Source organism: Podarcis filfolensis, assembly GCF_964270895.1.
Source record: "Podarcis filfolensis genome assembly, chromosome: 15".
NCBI lineage: Eukaryota > Metazoa > Chordata > Lepidosauria > Squamata > Lacertidae > Podarcis > Podarcis filfolensis.
In genome coordinates this window covers 15,529,756-15,550,440 of record NC_139618.1, presented here as the reverse complement: position 1 = coordinate 15,550,440, position 20,685 = coordinate 15,529,756, and the positions used below count along the sequence as shown (strand labels likewise).

General features: G+C 48.9%; 1 protein-coding gene across 3 annotated transcripts in view; it reads right to left on the bottom strand.

Annotated features, from left to right (window-relative positions):
• The window catches only part of STX1A (syntaxin 1A), a 41,733-nt gene that overhangs the window by 12,750 nt on the left and 8,298 nt on the right, over positions 1–20,685 (bottom strand). For all 3 annotated transcript variants that reach the window (XR_014542051.1, XM_083588205.1, XM_083588204.1), the window contains exons 2-6: positions 18,507–18,584; positions 17,509–17,608; positions 8,602–8,676; positions 7,350–7,423; positions 3,269–3,377 (exon numbers count right to left, since the gene is read on the bottom strand). Coding sequence is in view for 2 of the 3 variants with exons in the window: in XM_083588205.1 (XP_083444331.1) it covers positions 3,269–3,377; positions 7,350–7,423; positions 8,602–8,676; positions 17,509–17,608; positions 18,507–18,584 (436 nt within the window). In the remaining variant the exon portion in view is untranslated. The remainder of the gene's footprint in view (positions 1–3,268; positions 3,378–7,349; positions 7,424–8,601; positions 8,677–17,508; positions 17,609–18,506; positions 18,585–20,685) is intronic.

The window sequence follows — 20,685 nt, the reverse complement described above, 5'->3', positions numbered from 1 at the left end:
GCAGCCTGAAAAAAGCCACATGCGCGCACGTCGCCTCAAGGTACTGCACAACTTATCCGCCACCAGGGATGCCTTGCTGGCCACAAAGCCCAAAGGCCAGGCGGAGGGGCCGGCTGCAGCATGCCCTGAGAAGCCAAGCAGGTAAGGCATGAACCGCAGGAAAGAAAGCAAGTGTCACAGACCTGTTGGACGCAGAGGAATGGTGGAAGGAACCAGCTGGGGAGCCCCAAAAGAAGAAGGCTCGGAGCCAGGGGGGTGTCGGTGGGAAAACAATGAGTGGTCAGAGGGAGAAGACTAGGAAGAGGAGGTGTCGGAAGCTGAAGAGTTGACAGGCTTAGTGAGCTGGGTTTCCCCAGCCACTCTGGGCGGCTTCCAACAAAGACCAAAAACGCACTAAAATGTCACACATTAAAAACTTCCCTGAACAGGGCTGCCTTCAGATGTCTTCTGAATGTCAGGTAGTTGTTTATCTCTTTGACATCTGGTGGGAGGGCATTCCACAGGGCAGGCGCCACTACCGAGAAGGCCCTCTGCCTGGTTCCCTGTAGCTTTGCTTCTCGCAATGAGGGAACAGCCAGAAGGCCCTTGGTACTGGACCTCAGTGTCCGGGCAGAACGATGAGGGTGGAGACGCTCCTTCAGGTATACTGGGCCGAGGCCGTTTAGGGCTTTAAAGGTCAACACCAACACTTTGAACTGTGCTTGGAAACGTACTGGGAGCCAATGTAGGTCTTTCAAGACCAGTGTTATGTGGTCTCGGCGGCTGCCCCCAGTCACTAGTCTAGCTGCCGCATTCTGGATTAGTTGTACTTTCCAGGTCACCTTCAAAGGTAGCCCCACATAGAGCGCATTGCAGTAGTCCAAGCGGGAGATAACTAGGCAATGAAGAGTCACAGGTGTCTCCCCCTCCCCTTCCCTCTTGTCTCCCTGAACCAGAAGAGGCGTGAAGAGGGCAGAGGAGTAGGTGGCTTCATGCAGGTGCAGTCCCAGATTGCCTGGAAAGGAGGGGACTTGGGGAGGTGGGGACCTTCAGTTTCAGCAACTGCTTCATGGGGGCAAGATCTACCAGAAATAAGTTGCTGTGCTCATTAGTCCAGACACTGCTGTGCAGACCTCATTTTTGCTAAGAAAGTTTCCACACAGGAAGGTGTGTCTGGGGTGAGGGTGGTTCAAATGGCTGAGCTTTTGAGTGTTGCCGAGGTGGTGTTTGTTCCTTCCAATTAATTAGAAGCAGAATTTGAAAAGGTGTGCCAGACACAGCACAGTGTTACCTAAAACAGCCCTTTTCTTATAGCCAAGATCTTCCTAAAATGTTTAATCCCATTTAGTCCTAGTCAGCCAAAATCCTCCCGCAACGCCTTCTCCTTACAGCAGAAGTGTGGTGCCCTCCATACGGAGTTGAACTACCAGTGGCCCATCTAGTCCAGCATCCTGTTCCCAAATGTTGGGTGATAACGCCGAGGCCGGTGCCTCCCCCACAACACAGCATTGCCCGGAATTCATCACTCCGGTGTCCCGTCACGCTGATGTGACCCATATCCAAGGACATGAGCTCACGACTAGCAGAGTCCAAACAGACTGAGCCTTGAGGTGTAACATCTAAGCCTAATTTAATGCGCACAAAATCAAACGTAACATAACAGAAAACATGGCCCATACCTCTGTCTTTCTTGTTATTGCAAAAGCAATAGCTATACAGTGGATGCTCGGGTTGCGAATGTGATCCGTGCTGGATGCAAGTTCGCAACCCGCAGTGGCACGCCTGCATATGCGAGGGTTGCAATCGGCGCTTCTGCGCATAGTGCAATTTAGCACTTCTGTGCATGCACGGCCGCCGAAACCCAGAAGTAACCCGTTCCGGTACTTCCAGGTTTCAGCGCGTCCGTAACCTGGAAAAAACGCAACCTGAAGCATCTGTAACCCGAGGTATGACTGTACAGAACAGAAACAGCGTATCTCACTTTCCGCTCGCAAGACTCCAACAATCAGTGCTGGAATGTAAACACAGACATGTGACATGTAACAATCCCACACATCTGCAGCACGGGAGGAATGGAATTCCGACAGTGGCCAACCAGATGCCTGTGGAAATTGGAGGATCACAACTCCCATCCGTCACAGCAAGCACGGCTTGATGATCAGGAGATCATAGAGCTGGAAGGGGCAAGTGTCATCTAGCACAACCTTCTGCAATACGAATCCACCTAACAGTTACATGCCCGCCCCCAGCCCACATTTTACCAGCTTTTACACAATAATATCCTGGGGGACTTTGTCAAGAGCCTTACTGAAATTGAGATACACTTCCCCTTAATTGGTCAGCTATGGTTCTGTGGCTGGGGGCTCTAAAATTCCTGGCATCTACTTATTTAGAGGTAATTTCAATCTGTTTTAATATTTTAACTTTTGTATGTTTTAAATGGCCTCGGGCCAGTATACCTGAAGCAGCGCCTTCCCCCCCATCGTTCAGCCCGGACACTGAGGTTCAGCTCCGAGGGCCTTCTTGGTGGTGGCGCCCACCCTGTGGAACGCCCTCCCATCAGATGTCAAGGAAATAAACAACTATCTGACTTTTAGAAGACATCGAAAGGCAGCCCTGTTTAGGGAAGTTTTTAATGTTTGATGTTTTGTTGTGCTTTAATATTCTCTTGGGAGTCGCCCAGCCAGATAGGCAGGGCATAAACAGTGAATAATAATAGTCTTCATCATCATCGTCATAATAGTATGAATTTTAGTGAAAATAATAGTGTGAATTTTTATAATAATAGTGTGAATTTTTCTCCATTTTATTGGTTTACCTTTTTGTAAACCAGTTTGAGGTTTTTTTAAACAATCAAGTGGTGTGTGTGTGTGTGTGTGTGTGCACGCGTGTGTGTATAAAATAAATAAATGAAGTTGTTGTTTCATTATCTTTCTTTTATAGTGAAATACTACTTTTTCTGCTAAGCACTGAGAGAAACAATGAGAAGAAATCAGTAATTTGAGCCTCTCTTCCAGAAACAGGAACTAACCAATATTGTCACCATGCTGGCCAGGAAGCTTCCAATAAAAGGCACAGTAGTCCTGAAAAATAGGACGTTTCCCATACACAGTGAATAAGATAATGCCTGTGTGTGTGCCACTAAAGACAAAGACAAGGCCTGAATAGTCAGGAGAACAGCACAGAAAATAGGGGAATGAAACATTTGGCAGTAGTGGATTCCCTGTAAGGAGAGAGCGAACAACGAGCACCAATTCTCAAGAGAAGGGGGAGCAAGGAAGCAACTCACTTATTTCTAGCTGCCTTTGGATCCTGCCCTTGCAGCGCTCCCGGTAGTCGGACTGGGTGGCGTTGTACTCTGACATCACTTCCACAAACTTCCGGGACAAGGTGGAATGCTGGGAGGGTCGGGGGAGAGAAAACATGGCTGCCATCATTTTCCAGAACGGTAAGCATGTTAGTCTGTCCGCTGCAGCACCGACAGCCAGGCATCCAGAGATCTCCACGTGGTCACAACTGGACCCACACCAGGCACAAAATGTGCCTAGGGAATTTCAAACACCGGCACCAAGAGGATTCTGTGACAATTGATTTACTTCTGTTTATTTTATTGCATTTATTTCCTCTAAGGAGCTCAAGGTGGCATACATAGTTCTCTACCCCGTTTTATCCTCGCGACAAACCCATGAGGTAGGTTAGACGGAGAGCGCATGGCTGCCCAAGGTCCCACAGCGAATTTCTTGGCTGAGTGGGGATTCGAACCCTGATCTCCCAAGGTCCTAGTCCCGCACTCTGACCACTAGACCACACTGACTATCCATCAGTAGGTTTTCTTAAGAAAAGTAGGTTTTCCTTAAGAAAATCTAATTCACACACAACATATCCTGCAATTCATGGCATTTGCAATGGGGCAGAGGAAGAGCAGGTCCAGGAAGCCCCTTTGTGGGGGGCGCGGACCCTTGACCTTAGGAGTCAGAGCCCTGGCACCATCACTGACCCCTTGGCCCCACCAGTTGGGGGGCTGATGGGAGCTACAGCCCCCCGCCCACAACACCTGGAGGGCACCAGGTTGTGCCTCGCTCCTCTAGACGGCCCCACCTTGTTCTGCTCCCGATACCCTTGCGTAATTCAGAAGAGAAATAAAAGACTAAAGCACGGAAGAGCATCCCACCCACCCGCTGCTTCCAGCTTTCCGCCCCGGCTCCTGCACCGCAGTTCCTTGCCTCTGATTAAGGAACAGGCGGCTGCACAGCAAAACATTTTCACACTTGCTCTCCCCGGCGCATCGCCCATCTGCTGCGTTTCGGGGAGTCAGAGAGAGAGACAGAGAGAGAGAGAGCGCCGTTTCTTTGGAGATCAGCCTTGGCTGCTCATCATCGTGTGACGGGGAGGTTCGGGGAGGCGCCGATGACTTGGAACTGGCTTTGTTTGTTGTGAAGACGAGCTGTTGGTGCCCTTCAGCATCCACAAAGGCTGGGGAGAGGGGAAAAGTCAGGCTCTTCCTCCCCAACCCCCTGGGAAGGGAGGGCATGTCACCAGGAGCCACCTCCCAAACCAGCTGCTTCGCCCCCTCAGCCTTAACCCAGCCTTCGCTTTGAAACTGGACCAGAGATGAATGAATCCCTCCATTTCAGTTGCTCATTTCTCAACCCCGAGTTCAGCTCTTGTTTTGAATATTTTTAACAGAATTTGTCAGCACTTTTCATATGCCGAACAGGCACATTCTTGCAAGCGATTCCCCTAAAATATCACACCTTCTTGTATGTTGCATCAATTTAATTTATTTATTGAATTTATATCCCAACCTCTTCTTTCTCCAGGGGGCTCAAGGACGGCATACACCAGTGGTTTTCAACCAGTGTACCCTTGGCACCCTGGGGTGCCTTGAATGATGGTCAAGGGTGCTGTGGGCAACACTGGCCTCTGCCCCTCTTTCTTTCCCTCCTTCCTCTATTGCCCTCTTTTTTCTCTGCCTCCCAAAGGTTTGCACAGCTGTTTATTGCAGCAGCCCAGGCTTTAAGCTCTGCATGCAAAGGTTGCCTCTTGGAGGTAAGTAATAAATAAATAAATAAATAAATAAATAAATAAATAAATAAATAAAGTAGTAGTAGTAGTAGTAGTAGTAGTAGTAGTAGTAGTAGTAGTCGTAGTCGTAGTAGTAGTAAAGGTAAAGGGACCCCTGACCATTAGGTCCAGTCGTGGATGACTCTCGGGTTGCGGCGCTCATCTCACTTTATTGGCCAAGGGAGCCGGCGTACAGCTTCCGGGTCATGTGGCCAGCATGACTAAGCCGCTTCTGGCGAACCAGAGCAGCGCAGGGAAACACTGTTTACCTTCCCGCCGGAGCGGTACCTATTTAACTACTTGCACTTTGACGTGCTTTCGAACTGCTAGGTTGGCAGGAGCAGGGACCGAACAACGGGAGCTCACCCTGTCGCGGGGATTCGAACCACCGACCTTCTGATTGGCAAGTCCTAGGCTCTGTGGTTTAACCTACAGCACTACCCGCGTCATAATAATAATAATAATAATAATAATAATTATTATTATTATTATTATTATTATTATTATTATTATTTATACCCCACCCACTCTGGGCGGCTTCCAACAAAAGATTAAAAATACATTAAAACATCAGTCATTATAAACTTCCCTAAACAGGGCTGCCTGAAAGGTACCTTTATTTGGGGGCAGCTTAGAGACCAAGGGCCGCAGCAGTAGCTGCCCAGAGGGATCCCAAGGAAAAGCGGAAAGGGGGCTGAAAAGGGGTGAGAGGCTGCCACCTCTGTAGGCAAGAGGTGACTTAACTGGGCTCCTGAGCCCCACAGGGGTGCCACAGAAAGAATCTAGTTGGTTATGGGAGCTGTGGACTCAAAAAGACTCCTCATTTAATTCCCATTACCACCCTGTGAGGCTGAGAGGCAGTGACTGCCCCCCCCAGGGCAACCAGTGAGCTTTGTGGCTGAATCTGAACCCGGGTCTCTCCTGGGTCTGAATCCAACACTAACCATTGCACCACACTGACTCTACACATTTTAATTTGGTACACACTTTCCCTAATGCAGTCCCTTTGAGTACACCTTGCTTGGCTGGAGAGGAAATTCACAGGGGAGGTGAATTTTTGCCTTTGGCTTTGTTTCGGAAGTGCGAACGAGGCAGAAACATGTTGAAATGGGAACCACAAATGGAATGTGCCCCCCCCAAAAAACCCCTAAAGAGAATTCAGAAATATTGGTTGAAAGATTCCTGGGTTAACAGGACAGCACTGAGGAGAAATTTGAACAGACCACACCCAAGTTAACACCCAGCTCACAGTTCCAACAAGGCCCAAATCAGCAGTGGGTGGGGCCAAGGCAAAAGTGGGCAGAGCAAAATATGCAAATTTTTCCATTGTATGTTCCAGCTGCGAAAAAACACCCCATCCTCTGTCCACAGAAGCAAGTAGCAGCATCACAGATTTGAGGGCACATCTCAGTCTGGCTCAAGCGTGTGAGGAGAGGGGGGAGATGGGTCACTGAGTGTCCCAAGGGCCAGATGGAGAGGCTTCGGGGGGCCACGTTCATCAGCCCCTGCCAGTGGTAGGAAAACATCCAATGCCAAGATCTGGTGTTTTTCAATGAAAGGATGTGACAGAAGTTTTACTGTTTCTTAAAAATAAATTATGCGTGGTGTGGAGGAAGTGGAAAGAGAGAATTTTATTTTTAAAGCATTAAAGGCCAGGCTTGCAGACAAAATCTTCAGGAGGTGTCTAGTCGTACAAACCATAAAACAGAAGGAATGTAACAAAACTGATTATTATTATTTTTAACTGCGAAGATCAAAATATAAGCATCCAAGGGGTGTAAGTCAACCAAGTTCTACTCGAGAGCAGACACACTGAAATTAATGGCGACTATCTTTGGGTAGAAATTGAATACAGCTCCATCATTTTATATTTCAAAATATTATTTGTCACAAATCACAACGACACCAGACTTTGGGTCACTCGAATGGAACCAATCAACCAGAGGAGAAAGGAAGGACTATCTCAGAGTGCTGTTGACTCTCTTTCCTTGGAGCTTTTTAAACAGAGGTTGGATGGCCATCTGCCAGGGATTCTGTAGCTGTGATTTCTGCATTGCAGGGGGCTGGACTAGATAACCCTTGGTGGTACCTTCTGGCACTACAATTCTATGACTATGGACTACGTATTGTGACATGTAAGATTTCCAGGTGCTCCGAACCTCAGCTTGGAAGTCCACTCCAATGGATGTTAACATATGGAACTCACTGCCCCAAGACGTAGTGGTGCCCACTGGATTATAAGGCTTTAACGGGGGCTTAAAAGAAACACACAGACCAGGCAGTGAGTGGGTAACAGGGCCACCTACCTGTGTCTTTCTTATTCTCAAATCTGCTGACGATCTGTTGAGCCCCTCCTCCTGCTCGATGCTCTGCTCAATACCTAAGGGGGAGAGAAAAGCAGATCAGACTTTCAGAGAAGGAAGAGAAAGGGGGCGGGGGTTGAGAAACAGATGGGACTCTCTCTCTCTCTCCTTCCTCGCCTGCCTGATGCCCGTTTCAGACTAGGTTAAAAATAGCTCCCCAGAAGGCAAAAGACCATCTAGGAGCATCCCTAAAACTGCCCCAGGAAAGTCAGAACACCTCATTTAATTTAGAAGGAAAAGCAAAAATCTGGGCTATGAAAGGTGAACCCTGCAGCCCAAATAAAGGATGCAAATCTGCATTTCCTTTGGTTATCTCCAAGCAGGAGGGGAGAGGAGCTGCCCTGGTTCTGAGATCTCCAGGCACAGCCAAAAGGATCTTGGAAGCCATAAGGGCTCAAAATCTTGAAAAAAACAAGGCAGAGGTTCCTAGGACATCCTTGACTTGCAGATCATTTTCCACTGCCCCTTTTAGGGGCTTCCTCCATTCTGATTTATACAGGGACGCGGGTGGCGCTGTGGGTTAAACCACAGAGCCTAGGACTTGCCGGTCAAGGTCAGTGGTTTGAATCCCCGAAACGGGTGAGCTCCCATTGCTTGGTCCCTGCTCCTGCCAACCTAGCAGTTCAAAATCACGTCAAAGTGCAAGTAGATAAATAGGTACCACTCCGGCGGGAAGGTAAGCGGCATTTCCGTGCGCTACTCTGGTTTGCCAGAAGCAGCTTAGTCATGCTGGCCACATGACCCAGAACCTGTACGCCGGCTCCCTCAGCCAATAAAGCGAGATGAGCGCCGCAACCCCAGAGTCGGCCACGACAGGACCTAATGGTCAGGGGTCCCTTTACCTTTACCATTCTGATTTGGAGGACAACTTGCTCTGTAGGGCACAGATGCCCCTTTTACCCCTCCAACAGCTGTTCCCCACAACACCTCTGAGCATGAGGACTAGAAACTTGAAACACACCCACCCAACCCCAAAAAAGCCGAGTTTCCCAGGCAAATAAATCTTGAGCCTCAAAACGTGCACTAAGCTTGCCACCAGAGCCTTGCAGTTCTATCTCCTGCCATGTCCACCTAAGGCTGGCGATGCCACCTGCTTCCCTCGACTGTGCCTCAAGTCAAGAGAGATGGGGGTCGGAAGCCAAACCAGCCCCTATGCGTACCCTCATCCTGCCGCCGTGCAAGCAGGTACACTCACTCTTTAGCTTGGAGCGCACTTTGTTGGCTGTCTTCTTGATGTCAGACATGAGCTCCTCTAGCTCCTCCTTAGTTTCTGGAAGGCAGAAGAGGCAGAAGGTAAGATCATCATCTGAGCCTGCTGGATCAGGCCAATGGCCTCACCTACTCCAGCATCCTGTACTTACAGTTGCCAAACAGATCCCCTGAATGGGAAACCCACAAGCAGGACCCGAGCGGAAGAGCCCTCTCCTCCTCCGTCTCCTGTGGCAGAGAGTTCCATAGTTTAATTATGTGCCGAGTGAAGAAGGACTTTCTTTTGAACGCTTGTGGATGACCATAATTGCAACCTGATTTCACAGCTGGATTTTGGCCCTGTTGGAATCGGTCCCTTGAACTGCGATGAGAGTTGGGCAGGGCTTCCCTGCTTAAATTTATCCTCCAGCCTTGTGCTGGCCAAATCCTGCCACCCTAGCGATCTTTTCTTCCAAGTTCCCTTTGGGATCAGATGCATGTTCAATTTGTGGTCCACATTTTAACACGAACAGGCCTTGTTTGCACTTCCCGAAATCTACACTAAACCCGCAAAATGAGGCTCCCTTTGAAATTCACCCTCCTTCCACAGAGTTCTCCAGCCAAATAAGCCGTACCCAAAATGCATATGTTAGGGGAAAGCGCGTAATAAATTTAAATGTAGAGAGCCAGCACAGTATAGTGGTTAAGAGTGTCGGACTAGGACCTGGGAATCCAGGGTTCAAATCCCCACTTGCCATGAAGCTCAGTGGGTGGGGACCTTGGGCCTAGCCTACCTCATAGGGTTGTAATGGGGATTCAGTGAGGAGGGGAATGAACCAGGTATCCCACCTTGAGCTCCTCAGAGGAAACAATGGTGGAATAGTACAGTGGAACCTCGCGTTACGGATGGGATCCGTGTAATGCAATAAAGAAATAACAAATACAGTGGTACCTCAGGTTACAGACGCTTCAAGTTACAGACTCCGCTAACCCAGAAATAGTACCTCGGGTTAAGAACTTTGCTTCAGGAGGAGAACAGAAATTGTGTGGCGGCAGTGGGAGGCCCCATTAGCTAAAGTGGTACCTCAGGTTAAGAACAGTTTCAGGTTAAGAAGAGACCTCCGGAACAAATTAAGTTCTCAACCCAAGGTACCACTGTACTTAAAGAAAGAATGTGGGAGAGGGAGAAGACCTTCCCTCCAACTCCTTCTCCACACCAGACCTCATTGCACAAACCTCTATTATCCTTCCCTCCCATCTTGCCCATCAACTTCTGCCTAAGCCCAAAAGCTGCAGCCCTCCCTCGCAGGGGCGGCGCGCTCCAGCCCCCCCCCCATTGCTCTGCTTGCCTTTTTCCTGCAGCTTCCCTAAGCTGCCTGGCGCTGGAGGTGCCAGGTGCAAGCCTGCTCCCTCCCTGCCCCCTCCGCAACCCGCCCCCCTTGGCCCGGAGAGGAGATAATTGTCGTCACCTGGAACTCTGAACATCGCCAACGTAACCAAGCAACGCTGGCAGAGCAGCCAAGTCTGGGTGGCACAGAGGAGGCGACGGGGGCATGGCAAGGTCTCTGCACTGGCAGCCTCGCGCCAAGACTCTCCGCTGAGCTCAGAGCATCTGTGCGGGGCCTCAGACGTCCTCAGTAGGATCAGCACTGCCTTGGGGCAAACGCCGAGGTTATGCTCAGCCCTGAGCTTCCAGCCCATCTCCTTTCCAGTTAGCATGCTTACACACTGCAACACGTCCAACAAAGAACCCCGTTGCCAGCCTTTGAGCATTTTACCAACTTGGGAGAGTTTGGCAAAGGTTCAGGGAAGGGCAAGCAAAATGATCGAGGGGATGACTCCCCTATGAAGGAAGGTTGCAGCGTTTAAGGAGCAACATGATGGATGGTAAATAAAATTAGTGGAAGGAGAGAAGTTTCCCTTCCTCTCTCCTAACCCTAGAACTCAGGGACATCCAATGGAGAGGAATGTTGCAGGATTCAGGGCAGATGAAAGAAAGGACTGCCTCATGCAGCGCAGACTGTGGAACTCACTGCCACTGGAGGCAGTCGTGACCGCCAACCTTTAAAAGAGGGCTGGACAAATTCATGGGGGATTAAGGCCATCGATGGCTACTAGCCATGATGGCTATTGTCCTGCCTGCACAATTTGAAGCAGTGATGCTTCTGAACACGACAGAAGCTTGGGTCCTGTTTGGGGGATTTCCCCATGATGGGCATCTGGGCGGCCATTGCGAGAACAGACGCTGGACTAATTCGTATGAAAATGGTGCCGAATTTTCATGAGAACCCTCCTGTTTTTTTAATGCAAACTGAGCCCCTCTGTGGCACAGCAGGTCAGTGCATCTGGCTGTTAACTGGAAGGTTGGTGGTTCGAGCCCTCTCAGGGATGGCTGTGAGCAGGATTCCCGCATTGCAGAGGGTTGGACTAGATGACCCTTGGGGTCCCTTGCAACCCTACAATTCTTATGATGTGGAATCCCAACCAAAGTTGGAGAAACTGAGAAAAGCCTCCTTCGTGTGGCTCCTCCTCAAGAGGTCCAGAGGGTGGCAACAGGAGAACGGGCCTTCTCTGCAGTGGCTCCCCGCCTGTGGAATGCTCTCCCCAGGGAAGTTTGCATGGCGCCTTCATTATACACCTTTAGGTGCCAGGCAAAAACGTTCCTTTTTAACCAGGCCTTTGGTTGATCTGATTTACATCCTATGTCCTTTTAAAATGTGGGGTTTTTTTGGGGGGGGCTATTGGGTTGTTTTTATTTTTATTATCTATTTTGTTGTTTTATATCTTGATTTTATTCTGCGAACCGCCCTGAGACCCCCTGGGTATGGGGCGGTATATAAATTCATTCATTCAATCAATCAATCAATCAGTCAATAAATCTGACAAGATTTGTTCATTCCTGCCTCACACTGCAGCAGTTTTAGAAGGGTTTAACTATCATGGGTGCCCTTAAACTATCTAGGAGTTGCAGCTTGACAGGGATCCTTGGTAAAAAATAAAGAAACCCCATTCTCTCAGTTTCCCAGAGCTTCATAAAGAGAGAAGATAACACATGCCCATTTACCCTTGCATAAGAATAAATTTATGCGTCTGACGCTACTTAGGGCTTAGCAGCACAAGCAGCTGCCTTGTACTGTTTCCATTGGTTCAACTTGGCTGCCGCAAGTCAGTGTAAGTATCTGATTAACTTTTTATTAGGGGACACTTACTGAAAAAGTGGCCTGTTTTGCCTTTAGAGCAGCAGTTTTCAGGAAAAACGTTGTGTGGGGAAGCCAAGTTAAATTCTTCGGGGGAACAAACTCTTATCTGACAGAAGATATGGTTTGCACAATTATTTCAAATGCACAACGTATTATATTCTGTTATCTCTATTTTGCTTCTCATAAGGGCTTTGGCTACACAAATAAATAATAATATTCATTCATTGGCAGCAGCACTCCAGGGGTCCAGGCAGAGCTCCCTCCCAGCCCTGCCCAGAGATGCCATCGGGGATTGCCATGCAGCGTTAAGTTTTCACCCACACTGAGTCAGCCCATGCAGCCAGTATTGTCTACTCTGACAGGCAGCTCTGCTATTTTGCTATACAAGAAAAAGGGGAGGGGGCGGAATGCACAGAAGCCAGTAATTAACTCCCACCCTGCAGGGAGAAGAAAATAATTAAAGGGCAAATCCTCATTGCAAGCGGAGAATGCCATATCTTTAATCTCTGTTGAGCTCTCAGAAGACTTCAAGAGTCTAGTGCTGAGTCTGAGGATTTTCCTTCCATGACAGAACGCCCTCCCTTCCCATGCAGAGCCCCTAAATCGGTTCTGAGTCCCCCCACAACAGATTTGGGGACGGTGTGGGACACACACTTGGAGAGAGGGAATCCCAGATGCTGGTTTCTGTTAGTGAAGCGGCCCTGGGTGTTTCATATTACGATGATGCAATCTTAATATAATATCACATTCCTACAATTACTTAAAAAATCACAGTCAGCAGGAAGCAATAGAATAGGACAGGGCCTATAGACAGGAAGATGCTCCACCAATGAGCTGTGGCCTTTCCTCTAAAAACAACCCAAGACTCTAGCCCTCATTGCTCTGAATTAATGGCTGGTTTAAACAGGAATATAGGAAACTGGCTTATACTGATCAGGCTGAGGCAGGTGCTCTGCTACCCTTTCCCTGCTGGATCGAGGAGATTCAGTCCTCAGTGCAGGGGTTTGGGACCTTCCCCCCCCGCCCCCCAGTTGCTGTTGAACTCCATTTCTCATCAGTCCCAGGCCAGCAAGGCCAACAGCAAAGGCTGAAGGGTGCCTTCATACAACAATACCTGAAGATCCATCATTCCCTCGCCCGCTGCAGAGGACAGCAGCATCCACTGACTTGCTCATGGGTAGGCAAACTGAGGCCTGGGGGCCAGATCTGGCCCAATCGCCTTCTAAATCCGGCCCACAGACGGTCTGGGAATCAGCGTGTTTTTACATGAGTAGAATGTGTGCTTTTATTTAAAATGCATCTCTGGGTTATTTGTGGGGCATAGGGATTCGTTCAAATTCCTCCCCCCCCCCAAAAAAATATAGTCCGCCCCCCCCCAAGGTCTGAGGGACAATGGACTGGCCCCCTACTGAAAAAGTTTGCTGACCCCTGGACTTGCTCTTTCCATCCTATCAGGCGGCTGTTAACTAAAATTACAGAAGAGACGAGACTGTAATGGAATCGTAGAATTGTAGAACCCCAGGGTTCATCTAGTCCAATTAGAATCACAGCTAATAAAGGAAAGGAAAATGTCGGGCAGTCCTGCTGCCGAGGGGCAGCCCGGAAAAAGGCCTGTGTTTGTACGTTGGCAGAGACAAAGAGGATCACCACCTTTTCATCGTGCAGGGCTCAGTGCCCTCAACCACCCCAAAATAAAGCTCCACACCCAGCTTGACAACAGCGCCCCCTCCCCAAAGGCATTTCCCTTCCCTTCCTTAAGCAGCCCTTTCCCATCTCCGGGTTTTCCAACGCACTCCGAAGGGGTGCAATTTCTGTCTTGCCACAGCGGAGGTGCTGGAAAATTGGCCGTTTCCATCCTCTCGCCTGACTCGCCTGGACCCAAAGCTCATTAATAACATCCCGAGGTCCCCGGAGAAGCCAGCTCTCTTTCGAACTGGTGGGCAGGGCGGCTGCAATTTCTCAAGATCGATGTTGACTGCGCATGGAAGGAGATGACCCTCCCAGCGGTGAACGGAGAAAGCAATTATGTGGAGGGAATATTATCCTGGGAGAAGAGGGAGGAAGGGCTAAAGGCAAGCCAGCTAGCAAAGCTTGAGGAGTAACAGCATTCCACGCCACCCCAATGGTGAGAAACTCCAGGGCTTCCCCAGGGCTCTGTTTCCTTGGAATGAAGGACAGTGGAGCACTCAGGGACCACTTTTAATAGGGGTATGGATGGAGTAAGCAGGCAGGAACGGGTTGTGTGGGTGATGGCAACAATCTCCGGAGGAGGAGGAGAAAGCAGGGAGAAAAGAGAAGCGCGGCAGTGAGTCAGAAGCGACAGAGGGGGCAGCCAACACAGAAACCTCCGGCACTCACCCACGCAGGGAATACAGAAGGCAAGAGGGGAGGGAACGGGGAACGGGAAGAGGGATATGCCTAGAAGGAGCTGCTGGGGGCAACCACCTTGCACTGGAGGCAGGAAAGCTGGAGAGATCCCCATCCCACGCACAGAAAGCTGCCTCACACCAGGTCAGATTATTAGAGCATCTAAGCAGGACACGGGTGGCGCTGTTGGTTAAACCACAGAGCCTAGGACTTGCCAATCAGAAGGTCGGCAGTTCGAATCCCCGCGACGGGGTGAGCTCCCATTGCTCGGTCCCTGCTCCTGCCAACCTAGCAGTTCAAAAGCACATCAAAGGGCAAGTAGATAAATAGGTACTGCTCCGGCAGGAAGGTAAACGGTGTTTCTATGTGCTGCTCTGGTTCGCCAGAAGCGGCTTAGTCATGCTGGCCACATGACCCGGAAGCTGTACACCGGCTCCCTCGGCCAATAAAGTGAGATGAGCGCTGCAACCCCAGAGTCAGCCACAACTGGACCTAATGGTCAGGGGTCCCTTTACCTTTTAAGCTTAGTATTATCAGCACAGACTGGCAGCAGCTCTCCAGGGTTTCAAGTAGGGGATATTCCTAGCCCTTCCTGGAGATGCCACAGGGGTGTATGTGTTGAAGCTGGGGCGTTCTGCACGCCAAGCAGGTGCTCTGCCACTGTAATTTGCAATATCGATAGAAAATGGTTATAGGCACCCGAGGACACGTGGCAACTTGTGCAATGATACCTTTGTTTAAAAACGGAAATGGCTCGGAAGTTAAATGTAATTAAGAGTTTTGGTGCTTCTGCAGGGGTGGAGTGGGGTTGTTAAATATGGTCTACTGCTGCTTGTGAAAATAAAAAAATATTTGCAGGCAGGAGAAAACACTAAGGGGGCTTCAAAGAAGCAAACACCAGCCATCCTTTCTCCTAATCCAAAGCTCTTCCGGTTCACAGAGCCTGCAGTATTTTGCAGAAGTGCATACGAATGCGGTATCTTTATTGTCATTGTCCCATACAGAACAATGAAATTGAAAATCTACATAAGACATTCAAAAACCCCTAAAAACTCTGAAACCCCATTTCATCCCAGGAAACAAAAATGGACCAAAGTGTTTTGTCACCTTAGCACCACAAATCCACTTCAACCACACTGAACTTTTTGCAGTTAGGAAAGTGACAGGGGAAATGTGCCGGAAAATGTGGGACAAACAAGGGATTAATGTGAAGATGCATAAACGCCCTGGAAGCAAATCAGAATGGATGTGGGATGAAGGCCTCCTTTGGAATCACTAATCCGTTGTTGGAAAATGTTCAGAAAAGGGCAACCAACATGATCGAGGGAGTGGAGTGACTCCCCTATGAAGGAAAGGTTGGAGCGTTGGGACTATTTAGGTTAGAGTTTGCTAAGAGTCAATGAGATAGGAGTTTATAAAATTATGCATGGCATGGAGAAGGTGGATAGAGAAAAGTTCCCCCCTCCCATAACACTTGAACATTTGGACATCCAATGAAGCGGAATGGTGGGAGATTCAGGACAGATTTTTTAAAAAGGACTTTTCATAGCTCAACTATGCTCAAAAGAAGGTTGGACAAATTCATGGAGGAGAGGGCTATCGGCTATCGGCCAGGACTGCTAACTCTGCCTCCGCAATGTTGCTTCTTGAACATCAGATGTTGGAAAACATAGGAGGGGAGGGGAGGGGAGGGGAGGGCAGGGCAGGGGGAGAGAGCTCTTGTGATTGGATCCCGCTTGCAGGTTTCCCATTGGGGTATCTGGTTGGCCACTGTGAGAACAGGATGCTGGGCTAGATGGGCTCCCTCTGGCCTGATCCAGCAGGCTCAAATTCTGTTCTTAAATGCTCAGTACGGAGCGGGGACTGTCTGACCTCCACAAACCTTTTGTGCATGCTTAATAGACAGGTTGTCCGGAGGAGCCCCTCCTTGCATCAAATGCCCATGAATATGGCAAATGACCCTGGGGTGCCCCTCAATGGTACCCCCTCTCCCTCATCGCTTCCACCCTTTGCTAAGCAACTGTTCCGATTGCATCTGGGCCAACTGGACTGGCATCCTGGGTCGGGCAGGAAAGCTGATCCTGCCCTGCCCTTCCAGCGCCACCTGTAACGCCTGGCATGGTGGCACTAACAGGACCCCTGCTAGACCCACAGGAGTGTCACGCTCCCTGTCCACTGGCTAAATTAAGGCGCAGCTAATTGCTGAGCACTTTCCCCTAATGCACTCACAGGCGAGGGAGTTAATTGATATTTATGCAGCGCCCCAGCCTGCCACAGGAGAGAACGCTCAATTGTTTGGAGGGCTGGGGTTAAACAAGTCACAGAGATCCACGTGGGGCAGCAAAACCTGAGAAGAGACACCCCCCTCCCCGCTGCCGATGCCTTATGCAAAGAAGTGAGGGGAAAGTCTTTTTTGCGGTGCTGGTGGATAACCTGAGGAACTGGAGCTTCTTGCAGGGAGTGGACCACTCCCCTACAAAATGGAAACCATAGAACCACTGAATTTCAGAGTTGGAAGGGACCCTGAGGATCATCCAGTCCAACCCCTGCAATGCAGGAATAGGCAGTTGTCCCATACGGGGATCGAACCTGCAACCTTGGTGTTATCACCACCATGCTCTAACTGTTGAGATTTACATTCCACCTTAAGGAGCAGACGTGTGGAATTGTCGCATGTCACATGTCTGTTTGCATTCCAGCACAGCTTGCTGGGAACTTCCGTTGTGCTTTTGCTTTTTCCGTTCTCTCTGAGAAGACGAGAGAGACAACATGTTTCTTTGTCCTGATTTATGATTAATAAATCTGTAGTTGTAGTATGCTTTCACAAGCCTCATGCCTATTCTGTGTGCGCAGTTTGATCTGCTGATAGTGTGCCCTGGCTTTGAAGCCCGTGTCGCTGATTTACGTTGCAGCAGAGGCCGATGGTCTTCGCAGCAGGATGGTTGGAAGGAGAAGGCCCAGCTGGGGCTAGCCAGCTGGCCTCCCGGTCCTCTGCATGTTGACACCAAACAACTGAGCTAACTGACAGAGCTCCTTCCCCACTTGGTTTAAAGGGAAAGTGCCACCCTGCAAAAAAAAAGGTGGTGGTTTCTCCTTCATTGGAGGTGTTTAAGCAGAGGTTGGGTGGCCATCTGTCAGGGGGTCTTGCTTTTGCAGGGGGTTGAGCTAAATGACCTTGGAGGTACCGTCCAACTCCTATGATTCTATGGTTGCAACTTGAGCTGTAGTAAAGGGGCTTGTTTTCACGAAACAAGGATATTCACTGTTGGGGGGAGACATCTGCCCCCATCCACTGGCAAAAGCTCCCCCCCACCTCAGCCAAGAAGAGGCAAGGCGGCCTTACTCACTCTCGTCGGGGTTGGGGGCCGCAAGGATGGCACTGTGCTTCCGCTTCACCTCTTCCACATTCTCCGCGATCTTGTCGATGAACCCCCGGATCTCTTCCACCTGGAGGAAGGAGGGCCAGAGTGAGCAGAGAGCTTGGAATGCCCTGGCTTTTGACAAGGGCGTCTTCCAACATCAAACCCCAGCGTCGCCAAAATAAGGACTTGCCACAAGGCCTGCTTCAGAGGCCCTGTTTTAATTTCAAAAGCCCTCAACAAGCTGCTACTGCTCCCCTCACTTCATAGTTCTCTTTAAAAGCAGGCCTCTGGTTTCATCCCACAGCAACCAGGGAGAAGGCCTCAGCTAAACCTTCGATCTTAACTCAGCTTGTATGGGAATAAGCACTACTGAATTCAGTTAAGACTTACTCCAGGGACTGCCTGAAATCTTCTATCCCAGTTCAATCCCCGAAAATCTCTGCAGGAACATTGTTCCCTGGAACTGGAGAAACTCATTTGACAGCAATGAAACCCTTTTAATGTTTGATATTTTGTCGCTTTGTTATTGTTGTTGTTGTTGTTGTTGTTGTTGTTGTTGTTATTCTGTTGGGAGCTGCCCAGAGTGGCTAGGGAAACCCAGCCAGATGGGTGGGGTATAAATAATAATAATAATAATAATAATAATAATAATAATTATTATTATTATTATTATTATTATTATTATTATTACTATTATTTTTAAAATCTTTGGACCGCCCTTCAACTGTAGATTTCAGGGCTGTTCACAACACTGGCCCATTCCTGTGGAACGCCATGCCACTAGAGATTCAGCGAGTGCCTTCCGTGCCAACTTTTTCCTGCCAGGTGCACCCCCCCACACCAAAAATGCATCTAGTTGCTCAAAGAAGAAGCAAAGGGGCGACTAGTGGCAGCAGCGGCGGGGGGGGGGGGGGGGAATCTGCAGGAAGAGGCCAAATAATTGACTCCCTGACAAATTCGTGCAACTAAATGGGGTTTCTCACCTGCTCAAAAAACTCGTCCATGAAGCGGTCCCGATCCACTCCGACAGTGACGTCATCGTCATCGTCGCTGTCCTTAGCCTGGAAGACACAAAATGCCCTGAATGAAAGAAACCCTCTTGGACAGACTTCTGAAAGGGAGAAACCCTCGGGACATTGCACCTTGCAGACTCCTTTGGAGACCACCAAGACCAGGCGTTCCCCAACTTTTTTGTGCCACTGCCCCCTTGTTTTCAAGAACTCTTCCCCAGTGCCCCCTACCCTACTCCATAAAAAGCACCCTTCAGAACAGCAGTTTGCACGACCCACTAAGGAAGATAACAGCACACTAAAATTCAGCAACAATTAATTGCACATTTCTTCAAAATCCAACTACAGTATTTAATTAATTCAGGAACATTGGTTACCTTGACCCATCGATGCCAACTTCTCAAAGTCTGAGAGTCATTTACACCGCCAGCACCCCCCTGCTGACTCCTTGCCTCTTAGCAGCAATATTTTGGTCACAAACATCTAGTTTACCGAACAAAAGGTGTTCTTTACTAAGCTACAAGTACATATTGAGTTTGTGCTGGAAATGTCCATATACAGTATATAGCAATCGATGTAGTAATCCCATCGGCCCCCACAGGGGGCAGTACCACCCACTTTGGGAACCACTGATTTAGCCTAATGCTCTGCTCCTTTCATTAAAAACCAATGCAAGATTCCAGTCCTCATGGAGCTGAATAAAAGGCTGATTTAAACAGGAATAGGTGCTTAATGTTGAGCTGACCCACTGGCCTATTTTGCTCACTATCGTCCATACTGAGTGGCAGTAGCTCTCCAGGGTTTCCTCTCCAGTCCCAGCCCTTGGAGATGGCCCTGGGGTCTGAACTTGCATCCTTCTTCATGGAAAGCAGATGATATGCCCCCCCCACAAGGCACCAACCTGGCCCCGAGGAAGAGAGGCATCAGAGGATACCACGCAAGCTAGTATCCTAACCATTTCGACACATTAGATGCACCATCATCAAATGGGGAAATAAAAAGTTAAAGGCTCTCACAGGCCCAAATCAGTAGTTCACAGCAGAGGTTGCCGGCTGTGACTCTGCATGAGTCTCTGCTCTTGGCTTGCCTCCTCTTTTCAATTCGCTTCCTGCGGGGGAAGGGCATCATCCACTGCACCTCTGCACTGAGTGCCCATCGTTCATTCAACTACTCTCAGCGCAGACAGCAGCCGTTTCCAGACAGGCAGCTCCCAAGCACTAATAAATCATTGCTCTTCTTCTGCATGATGCAAACAGAATTGCAATAGACCCCATCAGGGATATGGGATACCTCCCTCGCGGAATATGTTCATCTTGCTTGTTCCATTTTCACCTATAAACTGATGTTGGTGGGGAAGGTCCAGTTTGGGGAAGAATAAATTGCAAGCAATTCTTGATTATTATTTTTATTGTTTCAAAAAAACAACAACAGTAATTAATCAAGTGCTATGCACTTGTTCATTTTAACACAAATCCCCATTACTGCCCATGAAATGTAAAAAAAAAAAAAAAGCTGAAACAAAAGTATAGATTTCTGCTTTATTGGGGGTGGGAGTTGCCAAAATGTTTTCCCCCTTTTTATTTTTTAAAATTAGCATTGCCCCCTTAGAGGTAACACACTTTCAATTACATTTTTGAAAATGTAAAAGTTTAGCGAGAAAAGAATTTTGTTCAAAATAAAGAAACTCACAGAGAGATTGATTAATGATAGTTATGGGGTTATACAATGGCCAAGCTTATAATAAGCAAGTGCCAAATACAGTCCATAGGTCCTTGGGACTCCCTCCAGGCCACACCCTCTCTTCTTAGGCCACGCCCCTCACCAGACTTGAGGGTCCATTCCAAGCCTACAATTCTATGAACAGGTAGCAGCAGCACCTGTTGTACAGCAGACTGAGCAGGCATGCACAGGTCACTTGCCTTTACCTGGAGATGTCAGGGATTATAATGTCCGTTGTCATTTCCCAACACATAATGCCGAGTGCATATCAACAATCCATAAGATTATACATAATATAAAAAGGTAAAGGTACCGTAAAGGACCCCTGGGTGGTTAAGTCCAGTCAAAGGCGACTATCGTCTCGCTTTCAGGCCGAGGGAGCCGGCGTTTGTCTACAGACAGCTTTCCGGGTCATGTGGCCAGCATGACTAAA